A 16854-nucleotide genomic window follows, 5' to 3' on the forward strand; every position below is an offset into this window, starting at 1 on the left:
ATAATTATGACTAAACTAAAAAACTGATCTGAGAGCGGATTGAACAAGACGGAAGTACATATGAGCGCACATCCGGTTTCAGACTCCATCACCCACCATCAAAATGGCGAAGATCGCCAAAACGCACGAAGGTAAACTATTTCGAGAAATATCGCATTAAATGTTCGTTTTTGCACCCCTGTCTGTCATATAATGTAGCGGCATTTGTTATTTCGCCGATGCGGTGTCAGAAAGACGCATTTACGGCATGTACATGTTGCCTTTGAACGGGAAACGCAGCAGGCCCGTGATACGACACAACGCGGAGCGAGCGTCAGGATAATGGCGCTGGCTGCTAGCCTGTTAGCTTTACACAGCTACCGTGCAGTATTTAGCGCTTTTAATAGTTCAACTTGTACCAACCAGCATCTCATAATTACACTTTCCACCACATACTTTTTGAACAACGTATAACTGTGTAGTTGCATCAGTTTTATTTCCATTTTTTTGTAATTTCTGTTCTCATGTGGCTAGCGGTGTTAGCCACTCATTCACGACACTGCAGTTAATCCACAGTTACACAAGAAAGAAAGAAGCGGTGTACATATGTTATGTTAATTTTTTCTTTTGGTTATTGTGATCTATATTTGAGCAGTACGTGAACATTGTGACTTCTTCCGTGCCTCATTGTTTGTTTTTAACATTGAAATTGCTTTATTATGTGTGTTTCCACGTGTATGTGTTATTAAATCAGGGTAAAATCCAACTTGGACTAATAACTTCATTTTCGATGGAGACCTGGCCACGATTAATTATAGCTATTAATTAAACACAATGGGGTTGTATTATGGGGAAAAAAGACATGGAAGTAAGTACATCTTGAAAGTGAAACAATGCCAATGTATTGTTTGCACAGCAGTTGTCACTCAGACCTGGTTTAAAATGAAGGTTTTCTTGATTTAATAATGAAATATTAATAACTGACCCCTGTGAAGATGGCTGTCAAGTATTACTAGTGCTTTTTTTTGCCATCTCAGCACAACTATTGTTTCAGAAAAACACACTTTTATTGAGGCACCAATACATTACTAAACAGTTTCTATTATTCCCTGTAAGTACAGCTGATTGAAACCAATTGTATATGGAATGTGGGAGGTAATGGCACCTTATTCACATTTTTTTAATTGCATCTTATAGTTGTTGGTATTTTGCCTGATTGAGTCTTTGTAATTTAAGAATCCCATCAGTTTGTGGATCAATATAGTACATCTTTATTGTCGATAAATAGGGCTGCATATTTGTGCTAAATCTAGGCCTTTTCTTAAAAGACTATCTTCTTTATTTTTAACTTTAGACATCGAGGCCCAGATCCTGGAGATCCAGGGCATGAAGGCTTCCCTGGTGGAGGAGGGAGGAGAGCAAGGAGTGGGTCTTGTTTCCACTGGCTTTTTTGACCAGGAGATCTATGGAGGCAGCGACAGTCGCTTTGCCGGCTACGTCACTTCCATCGCTGCTACTGAACAGGAAGAGGTGAGTGTTTTGTTACATTCCAAGTGTTTGTTTGTAAACCACAAATATCAATCTAGTTCCGCAGTTTTTCCTCTGGAGCGTGACTGCTCCTCCTGTGTCTGTTGCAATGCGAGCTAGGAGAGTCTTGCCATTTTTGGTGAGATTTGACTAGACTCTTGTCTCTTTCCGATTTCTCCTCAGGACGATGAAGAGGACACGTCGACGAGCTTGCTGGGCCAGAAGAAGGCCGGCTTCCCCGCGTCGGTGGCAAAACTCAATGCCATTCCTCAGTCAGATGAGCAAGTATGTGTTGTTTTGTTGAAATGTAGAACTGAATTAACATGATTATATTGTTTTTGTAGGTAGATTTTGTTTAAGTTGGTGTTTTAAACTTTAGAAATCCACTAACGCACTCCGTGTCCCCCTCCCTTCGCTGTGCAGTACGACCCGTTTGCAGAGCATCGTCCACCGAAGATCGCAGACCGCGAGGACGAGTACAAAGCCCGGCGCAGACAGATGATCATCTCGCCCGAGCGTCTCGACCCTTTTGCAGACGGTAAATTTGTCATATTTTTGTTTTCATTCAGCCTTCCCCATGTCTTCCTGCCCTCCCCTTTCATGGTTCATGTTTTTTTTTTGTGTGTGTGCGACACCCCCTCCCCTCATGAAATTTACAACCCATGGTGGTTTTGCTGTTCAACCCTTCGACCACAATGCAATTGCTTGCCTCCCAGACTCGATGCCTTCCCTGTGGTCAATCCTACGTGGTCAGAGAAATTCTCTTCCGTCGTCGTTTGCTTTTCTTCCCAACTGTCGTTACAGATTGTATTTACTTTTTTTTTTGTCAGGGGAGGGGTGGGACAAATCAATGTCAAACTTCCCACTGTGGGGGTTGCCATGCTTTTCAGTGGGAGAGGTGGTTAGGTGCTCTTTTTTAAAGGGGCATTTCACCTAACAAACGTGGGTCGCAGATGAGTTGTGTGTGAGTCGAAGGGTTGTTGGTGTCAGCCTTAATAATGCTGGGGCAGTGTAGTGTAGTGTCCTTTTTCATATTTGATGGTTAATTGACTTATCAGCGTGGTGCATTTGCTGAGCACAGACGCTAAACTAGAACCTAAATGATTGATTCCCTTTTATACAAAAACAGGGAGAACAATAATGGAACAGTAAGCTTCACAATCACAAAATAAAACACCATTTTGGCTTAGACAGCGCTGTAGAGTAGTCGAAGCAGATGAAGACTCTTAAAAAACACTATATTTAATTTGTCAATAACGTCCAGATTTTTTGTCTGGGCTTAAAGATAAGTGTTTTTTTCTGACCTCAAGAGGTCAAAACTGGCTGTAAATGGCAGTTTAATTTAATCTTCTCGTCCCCTGAGACTCTGAGCTTTTATGGCCTGACTGACTCAGGTTGGGTCTAGGTTTCCTAAAGGCTGCATGTAGAGAGAGCTCTTTTGTACGAAGTTGTTGTTGTAAATATATTTTTATTTTACAACTCTCTCTGTAAAATAGAAATATGTTATCAAATTGTGTACCACGATACCACAGGCCCATACTAACTGTCCTTAATTTCTCTCCTACAGCAGTACTGCTTTGCCAGTCCTGTACTGCCCTCTGTTAAGGGTGCAGCAACTCATCCTGTGTAGGTTATGGGGAGCACACAAGTGTGAACTTGTCAGTTTGGTCAGGGTCCACTGGCTGCTTTTTTTTTTTTTTGCCTGTGAGGAGAGTCAGATGCAGCCCAGCTACTACAAACCTCAGCCCCAGATACATTTTTTTAGTTTTTCTATTTGGCTCCCCCCCAAAACAAATTGAGATAAGTTACTGCCCAAGTATTGGACTTCAAGGGTCTTTTTCTGAAGACACTGTGGCAGATGGGATTATTAATGTGAATGCAAACTGTTTTTGTATTTACTGTCAGTCATTTCTAGGTGTATCCTCACTTTATCTGCTAGTTCAAACAATTGGGGATCTGTAAATTTGAGCTTATGTGCCCAAGAAGATGCTTTTAGTTTTTCCATTTTTTTCCCCATTTTTGAGTGCCTAAGTCATTGCATCACAGGTGGTATACTGTTATGTGTGAGTTCAAACCCTTTTCCAAAGTGTTACTAATGGTAAAGAGAAATTTTCTAGGCTTCTTTTCTGCCGGTTGAAGTCTGACTGCAGATGGACCCTTGGCACTGAAAGTGTACGTATTCTGAAGAGCACAGCCCAGGACCCCTGCATCAGTGATGGCTATAAACTTCTTAATCCACTTAATCCAGAGAAACAACCACAGCTCTTCTCTCTATGTATCTGCTTGTTTTTTTTTCTCTAGAATGTTACGACTGTATTTAAAGAGAGACAAGTGCATATTTGTATGTAATCAAGTAGGACCTTTTGTTGTCTTTTTTTAAGAACAGAAACAGGAACATAAGTAAATCTGTTGGCTTTAAAGAGTCAGGATTAGCTGGCTGTGTTTTGTGCTTGCTAGCTTTGTGATTATTAAACCCGGGTCCCTGGAGTGTGAACTGATGAGTGTCCCTTTTGTTCTTGTTGGTGCTCTTTCGCGCAGGGGGCAAAACGCCGGACCCCAAGATGCAGGTCAGGTCGTACGTGGACGTCATGTTGGAACAGAACTTGTCTAAAGAAGAGGTGAGTCGCTCTCTCTTGCGGTTAAACCGCAAACTCGTCAGCGCCGTCGTTCGTCCTTAACGTTTTGTGGCCTTTTTTTCGAACCGCAGAGAGAGATCCGTCTGCAGATGGTGGAGAAGGCCAAAGCAGGGGAACTGAAAGCTGTCAACGGGTCTGCTGCCAGCCAAGCAGCGGCGGCCGCCAAACGCAAGCGTCGCTGGGACCAGACAGCTGACCAGACCCCGTCTAATGCTACACCTAAAAAGATGTCCAGCTGGGACCAGGCTGACTCCAATGCTGAGGTGAACATTTTCAGCCTTCTTGGACACAAGAAAAATCCGATTTTTAGAATAAACTCTGACACCGCTTCATGTCTGTGATGTATAAAGAGCATATGTCACTTAATCTGGCCTTTAATAAGTCTATTGTGACTATAAACTGAAGTTTTTGTCTCTTTGTAAACCACTTGCTCTCCTACACCAAACCATAGAGAAAATCAGTGATTTTAGCTCATAGTGACACAGGAGTTCCTGGTCCACTTCTGCCCCGTGTGGTCAGTTTGTGTCACTGAGGTAAATCCGAGAGAAGGATTTCAAACACTGAAGTCGCAAACTAAAACATTTAAACTGACTAAGGAGGCAGCAGTGGATCGACGACTCTTGTGTGCTGTGATGTAAAATTGTTGATTTTTTTTCCCATGGGGTTTGGTGCAGGTGGTTTTGTCTGAAAACACACGTTATTGGATAAGATATTTTCTTATACGTGATCTAACCATGCTCTGTAACTCTCAGCAAACTCCGGGACACACCCCCGCACACACGCCCTCCAACAGCCGATGGGACGAAACCCCCGGCCGCCCCAAAGGCAGCGAGACCCCGGGGGCCACCCCGAGCTCCCGCATGTGGGACCCCACTCCCAGCCACACGCCCGCAGGGGCAGCCACACCCGGCAGAGACACACCCGGACACGCCACGCCGGGCCACGGGGGAGCCACGGGCAGCGTGCGCAAGAACCGCTGGGACGAGACCCCGAAGACGGAGAGGGAGACCCCGGGACACGGCAGCGGTTGGGCCGTAACCCCGCGCACAGACCGAGGAGAAGAGTCGGTCGGCGATACTCCGACGCCAGGAGCCTCCAAGAGGAAATCTCGATGGGACTTGACGCCTGCCAGTCAGATGGGATCCTCGACACCGCTGCTCACCCCTGGAAAAACCCCCATAGGGACCCCAGCGATGAACATGGCCACTCCAACACCAGGTCTGCCATTTTGTTTCATGTTTAAGCCTGTGTTTGATTTAAAAAAACAAAAAAAACATAGAATAACAGTTTCTTCTGTTTATCTCCAGGTCACCTGATGAGCATGACGCCAGAGCAGCTGCAGGCGTGGAGGTGGGAGAAGGAAATCGATGAAAGGAACCGGCCTCTCACAGACGAGGAGCTCGACGCCATGTTTCCAGAGGGATACAAGGTCTGCAACCCCTTTTTATATTTATTTATTAGCAGCTATTATATTGTCGGTAAACAAAAAAAACATAGCTACACAAGCATAAAGACTTTGATATGCAGTCATAGGTGAACATTCAGCTTCTAAAATGTGCTCAATGGTCTCAATGAAATAATTTGACAGTAATAATTTTCAACAGAACATGCCAGTTTTTGTGAATTATGTTCCCATTTAGAGTAAAAAAAGACAATAAAGTACAGTTCTACGGTTATATTCTAAAGGTTAACATGATGCAGGATGAGAGACAGTCGGTGTAAAACGAAAAAATAAATGGCTGTGACTGTGCTGACAGTTTTCTACGTCTCTTCCCTTCAGGTTTTGCCGCCGCCCGCCGGTTACGTGCCGATCCGCACTCCGGCCCGCAAGCTGTCGGCCACGCCCACTCCCATCGGAGGCATGACGGGTTTCCACATGCAGGTGGAGGACCGCACCACCAAGCAGATGAACGACCAGCCCTCGGGGAACCTGCCCTTCCTCAAACCCGACGACATCCAGTATTTTGACAAACTGCTGGTGAGCGGCGTCTGTTTTTGCGATTGTTTTTTCTCTCTGCGAAGTTCAGAGTGTTCTGACTCTTGTGTGTGTGTTTGTGCGTCAGGTGGAAGTGGACGAGTCCACGCTGAGCCCCGAGGAGCAGAAGGAGAGGAAGATCATGAAGCTCCTGCTGAAAATTAAAAATGGAACACCACCCATGAGGAAGGTGGGTCACTGTCGTCGCAGTTATCAAGTTTATAACATTCTTATTTCCCTCTTAATTCACACACTTATTCTTCTTTATATCACGACTAGCAGTACGAGAAGCTACACATTTGCCTGATTTTTACCTTTTTTCCGATGCCCAATCCAGTGATTTGATTGGTCTGATGCAGTACACAGTGTGGATTGGTCGTTAGACATCCACTAAGGACGCTTGACTGTTATCAAACATAAACTTCAGACTAATATCCACCTCTTTAAATGTTCCATCCTCTCACTGACCGATCGTTTTCCCCCGTCTCAGGCCGCTCTGCGTCAGATCACCGACAAAGCCCGCGAGTTCGGCGCCGGCCCTCTCTTCAACCAGATCCTGCCGCTTCTCATGTCCCCCACACTGGAGGACCAGGAGCGCCACCTGCTGGTCAAAGTCATTGACCGCATCCTGTACAAACTGGACGACCTGGTGCGACCGTACGTGCACAAGGTACGCGACGCTCGCCAGCTTTTTTAAATTTAATTTAGTGACCGAGTCTGAGAAAATGATGGATTTTAATTCGTTTTTTTGTGTGCAGATCCTGGTGGTGATTGAGCCGCTGCTGATCGATGAAGACTACTACGCCAGAGTGGAAGGCAGAGAAATCATCTCTAACTTGGCAAAGGTAAGAACACAAGGTTTTTCGTTTTTTCCCGTTTCCTTTTTTTGCGAACTATTCTCGTCTGTGTGACCAGTCTGTGGTCACGTCAGAGCTAGTCGTTCGCTAGATCAACACCGACACGAGATTCAGCAAACCAGACACAATTCTGGTCTGTTCTCAACCTGCAACCGTTGGTTACATCACTTCATGAGTCCATGACTGATATTTATTGACATTGAATGTGATTTATTTTATCCTCCTTCTTCTTCTTCCAGGCTGCTGGTTTGGCCACGATGATCTCCACCATGAGGCCCGACATCGACAACATGGACGAGTACGTCAGGAACACCACGGCGCGAGCCTTCGCCGTGGTGGCCTCGGCCCTGGGCATCCCGTCGCTGCTGCCCTTCCTCAAAGCCGTGTGCAAGAGCAAGAAGTCGTGGCAGGCGCGGCACACGGGCATCAAGATCGTGCAGCAGATCGCCATCCTCATGGGCTGCGCCATCCTGCCGCATCTGCGCAGCTTGGTGGAGATTATCGAGCACGGTGAGTACTTCTTTAAAGATCTGCGTGACCTTGTCGCACTTTCCAAAACAAGTGTAATTGATCGGTAAGATTTCGCTGTTATAGTTTGTCACGATTATGTTCTAAAAACAACGCAAGAGAGGAGGGATGTGCGATCTTATCGCTGCACTTTTCCCCCCACAAACACTCTGTTTATACCAGTGAAACCAGGTGATTTTATGACCTGCCAGTTTAATTTGGCGTACTTGTTGTTGGCTTATTTCTTAATCTTTGGCCTCATCTGAACCTTCAAACTAGGGCTCTTTTTAACAATCTTTTTCTTGATTTATCGTCTCAAAATGTCGATCAACAAAATGGCACAATTGATGTAGGAGTATGGAATTAATGCTGCTCTTTGGGGGTTCTTTTTTGACCACAGGTCTGGTGGACGAGCAGCAGAAGGTGAGGACCATCAGCGCTCTGGCCATCGCCGCTCTCGCTGAAGCCGCCACTCCCTACGGCATCGAGTCGTTCGACTCCGTGCTCAAGCCGCTGTGGAAGGGTATCAGACAGCACAGAGGAAAGGTAGGCGCCGAATCTCGTGACGAGGCTTCTTCTTCTCTTGGACAGATTTTTAGATGATTCACACGTCATGTCTCTGTTACCTCCAGGGTCTGGCCGCTTTCCTCAAAGCCATCGGTTACCTGATCCCGCTGATGGACGCCGAGTACGCCAACTACTACACCAGGGAGGTGATGCTGATCCTCATCAGGGAGTTCCAATCCCCGGACGAGGAGATGAAAAAGATTGTGCTCAAGGTAACGGGGGGGGGGGGGGGGGGAAGGACGAGTCATTTAGATGAACTTCCTGCGACACATTCTCGCCTGTTCAGCCCTCCTCATGGTTGTACCAGGGCTAGTAGCTCGCTACAGTGACGCCAGCATGAGAATCAGCAGCGCCGACGTCTTGTCTGTTCTGTTCTCAATCTGCAACCGCTGGCTACATTTATAAGTTTGTTTGATTTAGTTCTGGGCACGTAAAGGCACAATGTGCGCAAGCTGGCACAATGTGCGCAAGCTGGCACAATGTGCGCAAGCTGGCACAATGTGCGCAAGCTGGCACAATGTGCGCAAGCTAGCGCTAACGTGCGCAAGCTAGCGCCAGCGTGCGAGAGCTAGCGTGCGCGAGCTAGCGTGCGCGAGCTAGCGTCAACGTGCGATAGCTGGCGTGCGCGAGCTAGCGTCAACGTGCGATAGCTGGCGTGCGATAGCTGGCGTGCGCGAGCTAGCGTCAACGTGCGATAGCTGGCGTGCGCGAGCTAGCGTCAACGTGCATTAGTGCCTTAGCTAGTGTACGTTAGAACATTTTCTTTTCTCGCACCTGAAGAAAATCAGATCTTGTTTAAAAATGAAATGAAATCTTTAGCATCTTTGTGTCTGCGTTGTAGGTGGTGAAACAGTGTTGCGGCACGGACGGTGTGGAAGCGAACTACATCAAGACGGAGATCCTGCCGCCGTTCTTCAAGCACTTCTGGCAGCACAGGATGGCTCTGGACAGACGTAACTACAGACAGGTGAGACGACCTGTAGAGAACACGCATAAACCTTTTGAGTTCTCTGTTCTCGTGGCGGTTTTTTTTTTTAATACAAAGAAACATTTGTTCTCCGACAGTTGGTGGACACCACGGTGGAGCTGGCCAACAAAGTGGGCGCGGCGGAGATCATCTCGCGCATCGTGGACGACCTGAAAGACGAGGCCGAGCAGTACAGGAAGATGGTGATGGAGACCATCGAGAAGATCATGGGCAACCTGGGCGCCGCCGACATCGACCACAAGCTGGAGGAGCAGCTGATCGACGGCATCCTCTACGCTTTCCAGGAGCAGACGACAGAGGTGAGGATTTATTTTGACTTTGAGCATCAAACACGAGTCATCTGACGATGACGGATGTTTAACGACCTTCGTCCTCCTCCTCTTCCAGGACTCTGTGATGCTGAACGGTTTCGGCACGGTGGTGAACGCCCTCGGCAAGCGCGTGAAGCCGTACCTGCCTCAGATCTGCGGTACGGTGCTGTGGCGTCTGAACAACAAGTCGGCCAAAGTGCGTCAGCAGGCCGCCGACCTCATCTCGCGCACCGCCGTCGTCATGAAGACCTGCCAGGAGGTAAGACGTTCAGAGAAAAACCCTCCTTTTTGCTAGGTTTCCAGAGAATATTGAGTTTATTCTCCACATTTACAGTAATCTCCAGAGGCTAATGCAGCCGTTTTAAACCACTGTGCGTTCCCTTGCAGGAGAAGCTGATGGGTCACTTGGGTGTGGTGCTGTACGAGTACCTGGGAGAGGAGTATCCCGAAGTGTTGGGAAGCATCCTGGGAGCTTTGAAGGCCATTGTCAATGTCATCGGTAAGTCGCTGCCCGACGATAACCTGGGGTATTATCTGTCCTCGGAGATCGGATTTGCTCTGAAGAATTGCAGAAAGCACATTTGGAGGTGGTTTGAGGACACGTTTCTTTGTTCCTCAGCCGCCTTTTCTCGATATTATGTACCCACGAATACCCACGATATTATCTTATGTACCCAGGAAGTTCTGTCAGTTGCTAAAAGCCAAACGTATTATCTTCAGGTATGCACAAGATGACTCCGCCCATCAAAGACCTGCTTCCCCGTCTGACTCCCATCCTGAAGAACAGACACGAGAAGGTGCAGGAGAACTGCATCGACCTGGTGGGCAGGATCGCTGACAGGTCGGTGGAACTTCTATCTCTCTTAACTACTTTTCACTTTCAATGTATTAGTTTCTCAAAACTAAAGTGCATAATATATATGTTTTTGTGTGATTTTTTCAGGGGAGCGGAGTACGTGTCGGCCAGAGAGTGGATGAGGATTTGCTTTGAGCTGCTGGAGCTGCTCAAAGCTCACAAGAAGGCCATTCGCAGAGCCACCGTCAACACGTTTGGTTACATCGCCAAAGCCATCGGGTGAGCACACGACCTATTTCATTTATTATCATGGTTATGTCGATACAGAAACTACTCAATTGGTTAGTTTCCCTTATACTTAAGCTCAGTCTGTGTCTTCCATCCTGTCCCAAAGCTACTCTTTATTACACGGTATATACGCAGGGTCTTAAAAACTCTTAAATCCAATAATTTGAATTTAATGCCTTAAATTGTCTCAAATACTCCTAAAAGGTCTTAAATACAATTTCAAAAGGTCTTAACGTCACTTTGACTTTGTCTCGCTTTGAACTTTTTCTATATTTGAGGATGCGCTAGCATAACTACAACGTGAAGTAGGCCACGTTGCCTGGTGAGAATTTATTGAGCACCACTAGCTAGTGTGCCGTGCGTGCTTAGTGTTGCAGCTTAGCATAGCAGCTTAGCATAGCAGCTTAGCATAGCAGCGGAGAAAACTTAACGAAAGCCCACAGCTAACCCGAATTGCAAGTTCAATGATTTGTGTGTTTTCCTTCATGTCTTATGTACTTTTTCCCAGTATGGATTTGAAATGGGTCTTAAATCGTATTCATTTATGGTCTTAAAAATCTTAAAAAGTCTTAAATTTGACTCGTTAAAACTTGCAGAGACCCTGTTATTATCATGGTTATGTCGATACAGAAACTAGTCATTATTGGTTAGTTTCCCTTATATTTAAGCACAGTCTGTCTTCCATCTTGTCCCAAAGCTACTCTTTATTAGCTTTGTCAATATTTGACACATCCTATTGTCTGTTTTGGACTTTCTTTAACCCTTAAGGGACTAATAAAGAACCATTTCGTCTTATAAAAGTACTTGTTCTATAATTGCAAATACTCACCACACTATATATATATATATAATAACTCTCCGTCCTCAGTCCCCACGACGTCCTGGCGACGCTGCTCAACAACCTGAAGGTCCAGGAGCGCCAGAACAGGGTGTGCACGACGGTGGCCATCGCCATCGTCGCCGAGACCTGCTCGCCGTTCACCGTGCTGCCGGCGCTCATGAACGAGTACCGCGTGCCCGAGCTCAACGTCCAGAACGGCGTGCTCAAGTCCCTCTCCTTCCTGTTCGAGTACATCGGCGAGATGGGCAAGGACTACATCTACGCCGTCACGCCGCTGCTGGAGGACGCGCTCATGGACAGGTGAGATCTTTGGGCTTCTTCTCCAGTGACATGTTGACGTCCTCTCCTGAGTTCACTTACTATAATCTGACGCGTATTATTTAGTGCCGGCACTAGGTTAAACTCGTGACGTTTCCATGCTCAGTTAGCTGCATTAGCGCCGTTAGCGCGCCTACAGTCGAACTGGAGCAGTTGCAAATAACCAGCGTACCTGTGTACTGCGTATGTGTGCCTCTGTTTTTAAAGTTTAGCGTTGCCTTATAGACCTGTTTAACAATCGCAACCATGACGTCACGCGCGCCCTTTTCCGGTCGGTCGTCATGGAAACGCGTGGTGCGTTAAAAGTCGATCAGTGTTTGTCAAAGCCGGAAATGACGATGTTCTCGAATGTTTTTGTTTTTGTCCACAAACCAAAATGACTCGGTTTTAGTGATTTCTTTGTTTATGTGGAGCAAAGATACAAAGAAAAGATTCACATTTAAGAAGCTAAAACAATCAGAAATCTTGTTTTAGTCGTGTATAAAAGCTTCAAACTGGTTAATCGATGATCAAAATAGTTCAGTCGTCGATTAATTGTTTCAGCACTAGCATTAATGTAATTAAAAGAAACTCTGCACCTTAAGTACATAAAATATACTGATTGAAAACCTGTTAATTTGTGTAAATACTGTAAATTTACTTTTTTTTAAATGTTAAAAGACTTAAAAGTGATATTTAAAGGGTGATTTAAAGGGAGCATTTAAAGATGCTAAAAATGCTTCTCTTTTTTTACAATTGAGGTGAGATTTGTATTAAAATGTTGTGTTTTTTCATGATTAAAACAATATTTCTTATTGTTTTAGCTTCTTAAATGTGAATATTTCCTTTGTTTCTTTGCTCCACAAAACAAAGAAATCATTAAAACTGAATAATTTTGGTTTGTGGACAAAACAAAGACATTCTAGAACATAGTAACTTCCAGTTTTAGCAAACACCGATCAACGTTTTATGAACCAAACAATTCATCGATTACGAAAATAATGGTTAGTTACTTAATGGAAATAAACATGTATCTGTGAGATGTTGACCGTGTCCTCCTCCTCCTCCTCGTCCTGCAGAGACCTGGTCCACAGGCAGACGGCGAGCGCCGTGGTGCAGCACATGTCGTTGGGCGTGTACGGCTTCGGCTGCGAGGACTCGCTCAACCACCTGCTGAACTACGTGTGGCCCAACGTGTTCGAGACGTCGCCTCACGTCATCCAGGCCGTCATGGGAGCGCTGGAGGGGCTGAGGGTCGCCATCGGACCCTGTCGCATGCTGCAGTACTGCTTACAGGTAAAGGCTTTTACTCTTCACTGCTTTAACGTCATCCCGGCTGCAGCTACAACTAGTGAGGGAACAATATAGGATGTTGTCAATCCTTCATCATCATTTAAAAAGTCAAGAGTAAATAAATTCAATGGAGTTTTAATGATTTCTTTGTTCCATGAAGCAAAGAAACCAGATCATATTCACATTTAAGAAGCTGGAAAATCAGAAAACATGTTTTTAGTTTAATGCTCTGAATCCATGTTGAAAATGATGTTAATTTTCATTGATTAATCTGTTTTCTTCTGCGGAAATGTGCTGAAAAATCACAGGAACTGGTTTTAAGTCTTTAAAAATGACTAAACATGCAAGTAAATGGCATGAAAATAATCAAAACGGTCCAAAAATAGTCAGTTACAGTCTAACAGTCAGTTTAAATTGAACCAAAGCAATGTTTAAGAAGCTAAAATAGATCATTTCAGTTCATTCAGACCTAAAATGATCAATTTCTCATGTTAAAGCTGCACCTCGGAGCCAAAAACGCTGCTCGGTTCGTTCATTAATCCGCTCTTTGTTGTCGTTCTTGTCCAGGGTTTGTTCCACCCGGCCCGGAAGGTTCGAGACGTTTACTGGAAGATCTACAACTCCATCTACATCGGCTCGCAGGACGCGCTCATCGCTCACTACCCGCAGGTGTACAACGACGACAAGAACATGTACGTGCGCTACGAGCTCGAGTACGCGCTGTAAATAAGAATTTCTTTGATTTTTGTCATTGTTTTTTTCCTCGTCGTTCTCCTCCTCTCTCGACCGTCGCGCTCGTCCCGTCTTTTTAAAATTCCGCAGATGTTTTTTGTCGAAAGAATCTCGACGCAGAGGAAATGTCCCGAATGACACTTAGTGAACCTTTTTAAGAAGAAAACAAACAAATGAGCGGGAAAATTTAGGGGAAATGAATAAAAAAATAGAGGAAAGAACCTTGTAGAGTCTGTACGTATTGTTTTTTTTTTTGTTTGTTTTTTTTATTTTCCCTGCGAGTATTGATCGGTCACATGATCCTTTGGTTGAAAACGCGCATTAATTCAAGTCAGGACAATGTTTTAAATATTTCTTTGGATCATTTTGTTGCTGTAGGCGTCAGAATCAGCCGTAAAAAAAAAACAAAAAAACGTCCTCCACCCATGTTTCACATCCACTCTGTTCTCATTTGTTCATCGCTTTATTTAACCAAAATAAAACTTTTGTGTATAAAAACCTGTCACTGTGTCACAAGTTTTTTTTTTTTTTCCCTTATTTACAACCTAATCTCATTTTTAAACATCAGAGATGTTTTATGGTCCAGAAAAATTTTGTTTCTCAAAACTGTTTTTAATTATTTTTGTTAACTGGAGCAAAAAAAAAAAACAGGAAATATTCACATTTAAGAAGCAGAAAGATCATGTAAAATGGACAATGCACTTTGAGTAATTGATTAAAAATTGAAAAATTACTGGATTTGACAGTTTAAAGGTAAGTTATTGTGAGCTTTTTAAATAAAATGCTCTTTTTCCACTTGCTTTTGAGAAGAAACCACACTTTTAAAATATGATTTCCTGTCTTTTTGTATGAGAACGAATGAAGAACGTGTCCAGTATCAACTAAAACGTGTTCGGTTGTAAATAAAATGTGTTTTTAATTCTATTTTTGATTAATTAGACTGAAAATTTGCATTTCACAAGTGTTTTCACACACACACACACACACACACACACACACACACACACACACTCGGTATAAAAACCTCCCCCACTCTTTCTCCTCTTAGTTCAGACTTGTGCGTTGACCCAGATTCTCTCTGTGTGTCTGAATTATATATATATATACATACATACATACATATATATATATATATATACATATATATATATATATATATAAATAAATACACGTGTATATATATACATATATATATATATACATATATAATATCTAAATAAAGTTTTGTCGTGTGTGTGTTTTTAAAGTCTTTAAACTGGAGTTTTTGCTGCTCCACCGTGTTTCCCCTCGGCTCTGTCATGTGCGCTTGTGTCCACTGGGGGGCAGCACTGAGGCAGCACTGGTGATGCTCAGGAAAGCCTCTCCTCTTCTGCATCTGAAGGAGGAGAGAAGAAGAAAGAGGAGGAGAAGAAGAAGACGGAGGAGGAGGTGGAGAGAGAGAGAGAGAGAGACTAGCAGCGACTTCCTGTCACAGCCGTGCCCCGCTGCCAGGCTGCCTCTTCGGGAGGCTTGTGGTGCTGCACACCGGGGAGGAAGGAAGGACGGACGGACGGACGGAAGGACGGAAGGAGCAGCAGCTTCTGCGGGTGTTGTGTGGGTCTGAGAGGGTCCAGGAGCCACAACCGGAACCCGAGGAGCCTGAAACATCAGCAGCAGGAACCCATTATACATGCGGGCGGGCTGCTGTCTCCACCGGCGGCTCCAGCCCTCTGCTTCCCCGCCTCCCCGCGACCCCGAGCGGCCGCTTCAGCTCGGCGGCGTCAGTGTGGAGCCGGGTTCATGGCCCAGGTGCTCGGCTTGGCCTTAACCACCACCACAACAACCACCACCAGCATCATCATCACCACCACCACCGCCGCCGCCGTCATCACCATCGCAACCACCCGCCTGTGTGTTTGCTAGGAGGCTAGCAGCGCGGATCGATCCGAGCCGGGAAGTCGAAGGCTCGGGCGGCGAGAGGCGCAGGAAGAGGCCGGCTCGCGGCGCAGCATCGCCCCGTGTATGGTGCTGCTCTGACGGGGGGGGGGAGTGGAGGAGCAGCTGACCCAGAGATGGCTGTCCTCAAACTGGCCGAGCAGGTACAAGAGCTAGCTGCTGTTAGCTTAGCACAACATAAACACACTGCCTGTTGTTGTTATTATTATTATTATTATTGTTATGATTAGCAACTCATTGTCCGCTAACTGTAGCACACAGAGTGTGAATATAGTATTAAATACAGTTTATAATAATAAGAATAACATGAGGCTGTGAGGCAACTATTGTTGTCCTGTCAAACACGGTGCGTTCCAGTTGTAGTCGGAAGTCGAAATTTCCGACAATGTCAACTCTGACCTTTTTTCCGACTTCCGATTGTAAATGGAACGCAAATGGCTAGATGCTCGGAAGTCTGAAATAATTTGTCGAAGTTTTCAGAAGTATCTGTTGTTAGCATAGTTAGTATATCATATATTGAGCCAAGTTGTGTATTTACGACATTTCGTTGGCCGCTAGCTCCTCCGACGTTCCTGCTATGATTATGTTTTGCTAGGAGTACTTTTTTGGGGGGGATTTATTGAATGATTTAACGCCATTTTGTTTCTCTGGAAACTCTTTGGCGCGGAGTTATGTGCGTCGGCTTTTCTGAGCATTTTTCGGCTAACTGTGGCGCCACATTTCCGCCCACCCCGTAGGAAGTGAATGAACAGTGTTTGGTTTGAACGTCTGTAGCTCGTCTCGACGGCGTCTTCTCGTCTTGAGGACGCTTGTTTGCTGCCGTGTAGATTTATGTGTATATATGTGCGTTAAAAGCGGGAGTTTACTTCAGATCAAACACCACATTTACACAAACGTAAACACTCTGCAGACGGATGTTAACGTCCCTGATTTATTGTTTAAAACGATGCAGCGGTGTTAAAACGAGGACATTCCACTTCCTGTTCAGCTTCCTCCCGCTGCAGCGTGTCCTCGATGAGCGCACGTGAAAAGTACCTGAAAGTAGAGCGTACAGTCGATACGTTAATAGCTCAGTAACAACTCAATTCTCCGGGTTTGTAAACCACTCGCTCTCCCTGCACCAAACCCCATAGAGAAAATCATCGATTTTAACGTCACAGCACACAGGAAGTTCACAGGAGTTGTTGATCCACTTCTGCCTCCGTCACTAACTTCAAATGACTTATTTCATGAATTCGGCTTTTGAAAACCTTCATTCAGATTAACCTCAGTGACACAAAGTGACCACACGAGGCAGCAGTTGAGACCAGCAGCTCCTGTGTCCG

The 16854-nt window shown here is 45.2% G+C and overlaps 2 protein-coding genes across 6 annotated transcripts in view; both read left to right on the forward strand.

Annotated features, from left to right (window-relative positions):
• Positions 1-73: 73 nt before the first annotated feature.
• Positions 74-14083, forward strand: sf3b1 (splicing factor 3b, subunit 1). Of its 3 annotated transcripts, XM_083902286.1 has the most exons (24): positions 74-131; positions 1334-1509; positions 1690-1791; positions 1930-2044; positions 4045-4124; positions 4214-4405; positions 4895-5360; positions 5450-5571; positions 5923-6120; positions 6206-6307; positions 6608-6787; positions 6876-6962; positions 7214-7484; positions 7882-8027; positions 8114-8260; positions 8890-9015; positions 9114-9335; positions 9424-9606; positions 9735-9846; positions 10068-10188; positions 10291-10422; positions 11300-11572; positions 12649-12865; positions 13430-14083. In XM_083902286.1, the coding sequence occupies exons 1-24, from the start codon at positions 104-106 to the stop codon at positions 13586-13588; spliced, it is 3957 nt and encodes a 1318-aa protein (XP_083758412.1). In that variant the 5' UTR covers positions 74-103; the 3' UTR covers positions 13589-14083. The 3 variants fall into 3 exon arrangements, with proteins under 3 accessions (XP_083758412.1, XP_083758414.1, XP_083758413.1); XM_083902287.1 differs by lacking the exons at positions 74-131; positions 1334-1509; positions 1690-1791; positions 1930-2044 and adding an exon at positions 2421-3678; XM_083902288.1 differs by lacking the exons at positions 4214-4405; positions 4895-5360; positions 5450-5571; ... (14 more) ...; positions 12649-12865; positions 13430-14083 and having other exon boundaries at positions 3074-4056.
• A 1509-nt stretch (positions 14084-15592) lies between these two features.
• Positions 15593-16854, forward strand: part of ankrd44 (ankyrin repeat domain 44) — a gene marked incomplete at its 3' end in the record, with an annotated part of 36225 nt that continues 34963 nt past the window's right edge. For all 3 annotated transcript variants that reach the window (XM_083902151.1, XM_083902150.1, XM_083902152.1), the window contains exon 1: positions 15593-15672. In XM_083902151.1, the coding sequence (XP_083758277.1) occupies positions 15646-15672 (27 nt within the window). In that variant the 5' untranslated portion in view covers positions 15593-15645. The remainder of the gene's footprint in view (positions 15673-16854) is intronic.

This window comes from Microchirus variegatus (genome assembly GCF_963457635.1).
Source record: "Microchirus variegatus genome assembly, chromosome: 16".
In the NCBI taxonomy this organism is placed as follows: domain Eukaryota; kingdom Metazoa; phylum Chordata; class Actinopteri; order Pleuronectiformes; family Soleidae; genus Microchirus; species Microchirus variegatus.

What these genes read in the sequence shown, in the direction of transcription:
- sf3b1 (XM_083902286.1), top strand. Translation starts at nt 104, where the DNA reads ATGGCGAAGATCGCCAAAACGCACGAAG. An exon ending in GAGGACGCGCTCATGGACAG is followed by an intron (nt 11,573 to 12,648) that starts GTGAGATCTTTG and finishes CTCGTCCTGCAG; the next exon opens with AGACCTGGTCCACAGGCAGA. An exon ending in TGCTGCAGTACTGCTTACAG is followed by an intron (nt 12,866 to 13,429) that starts GTAAAGGCTTTT and finishes GTTCTTGTCCAG; the next exon opens with GGTTTGTTCCACCCGGCCCG.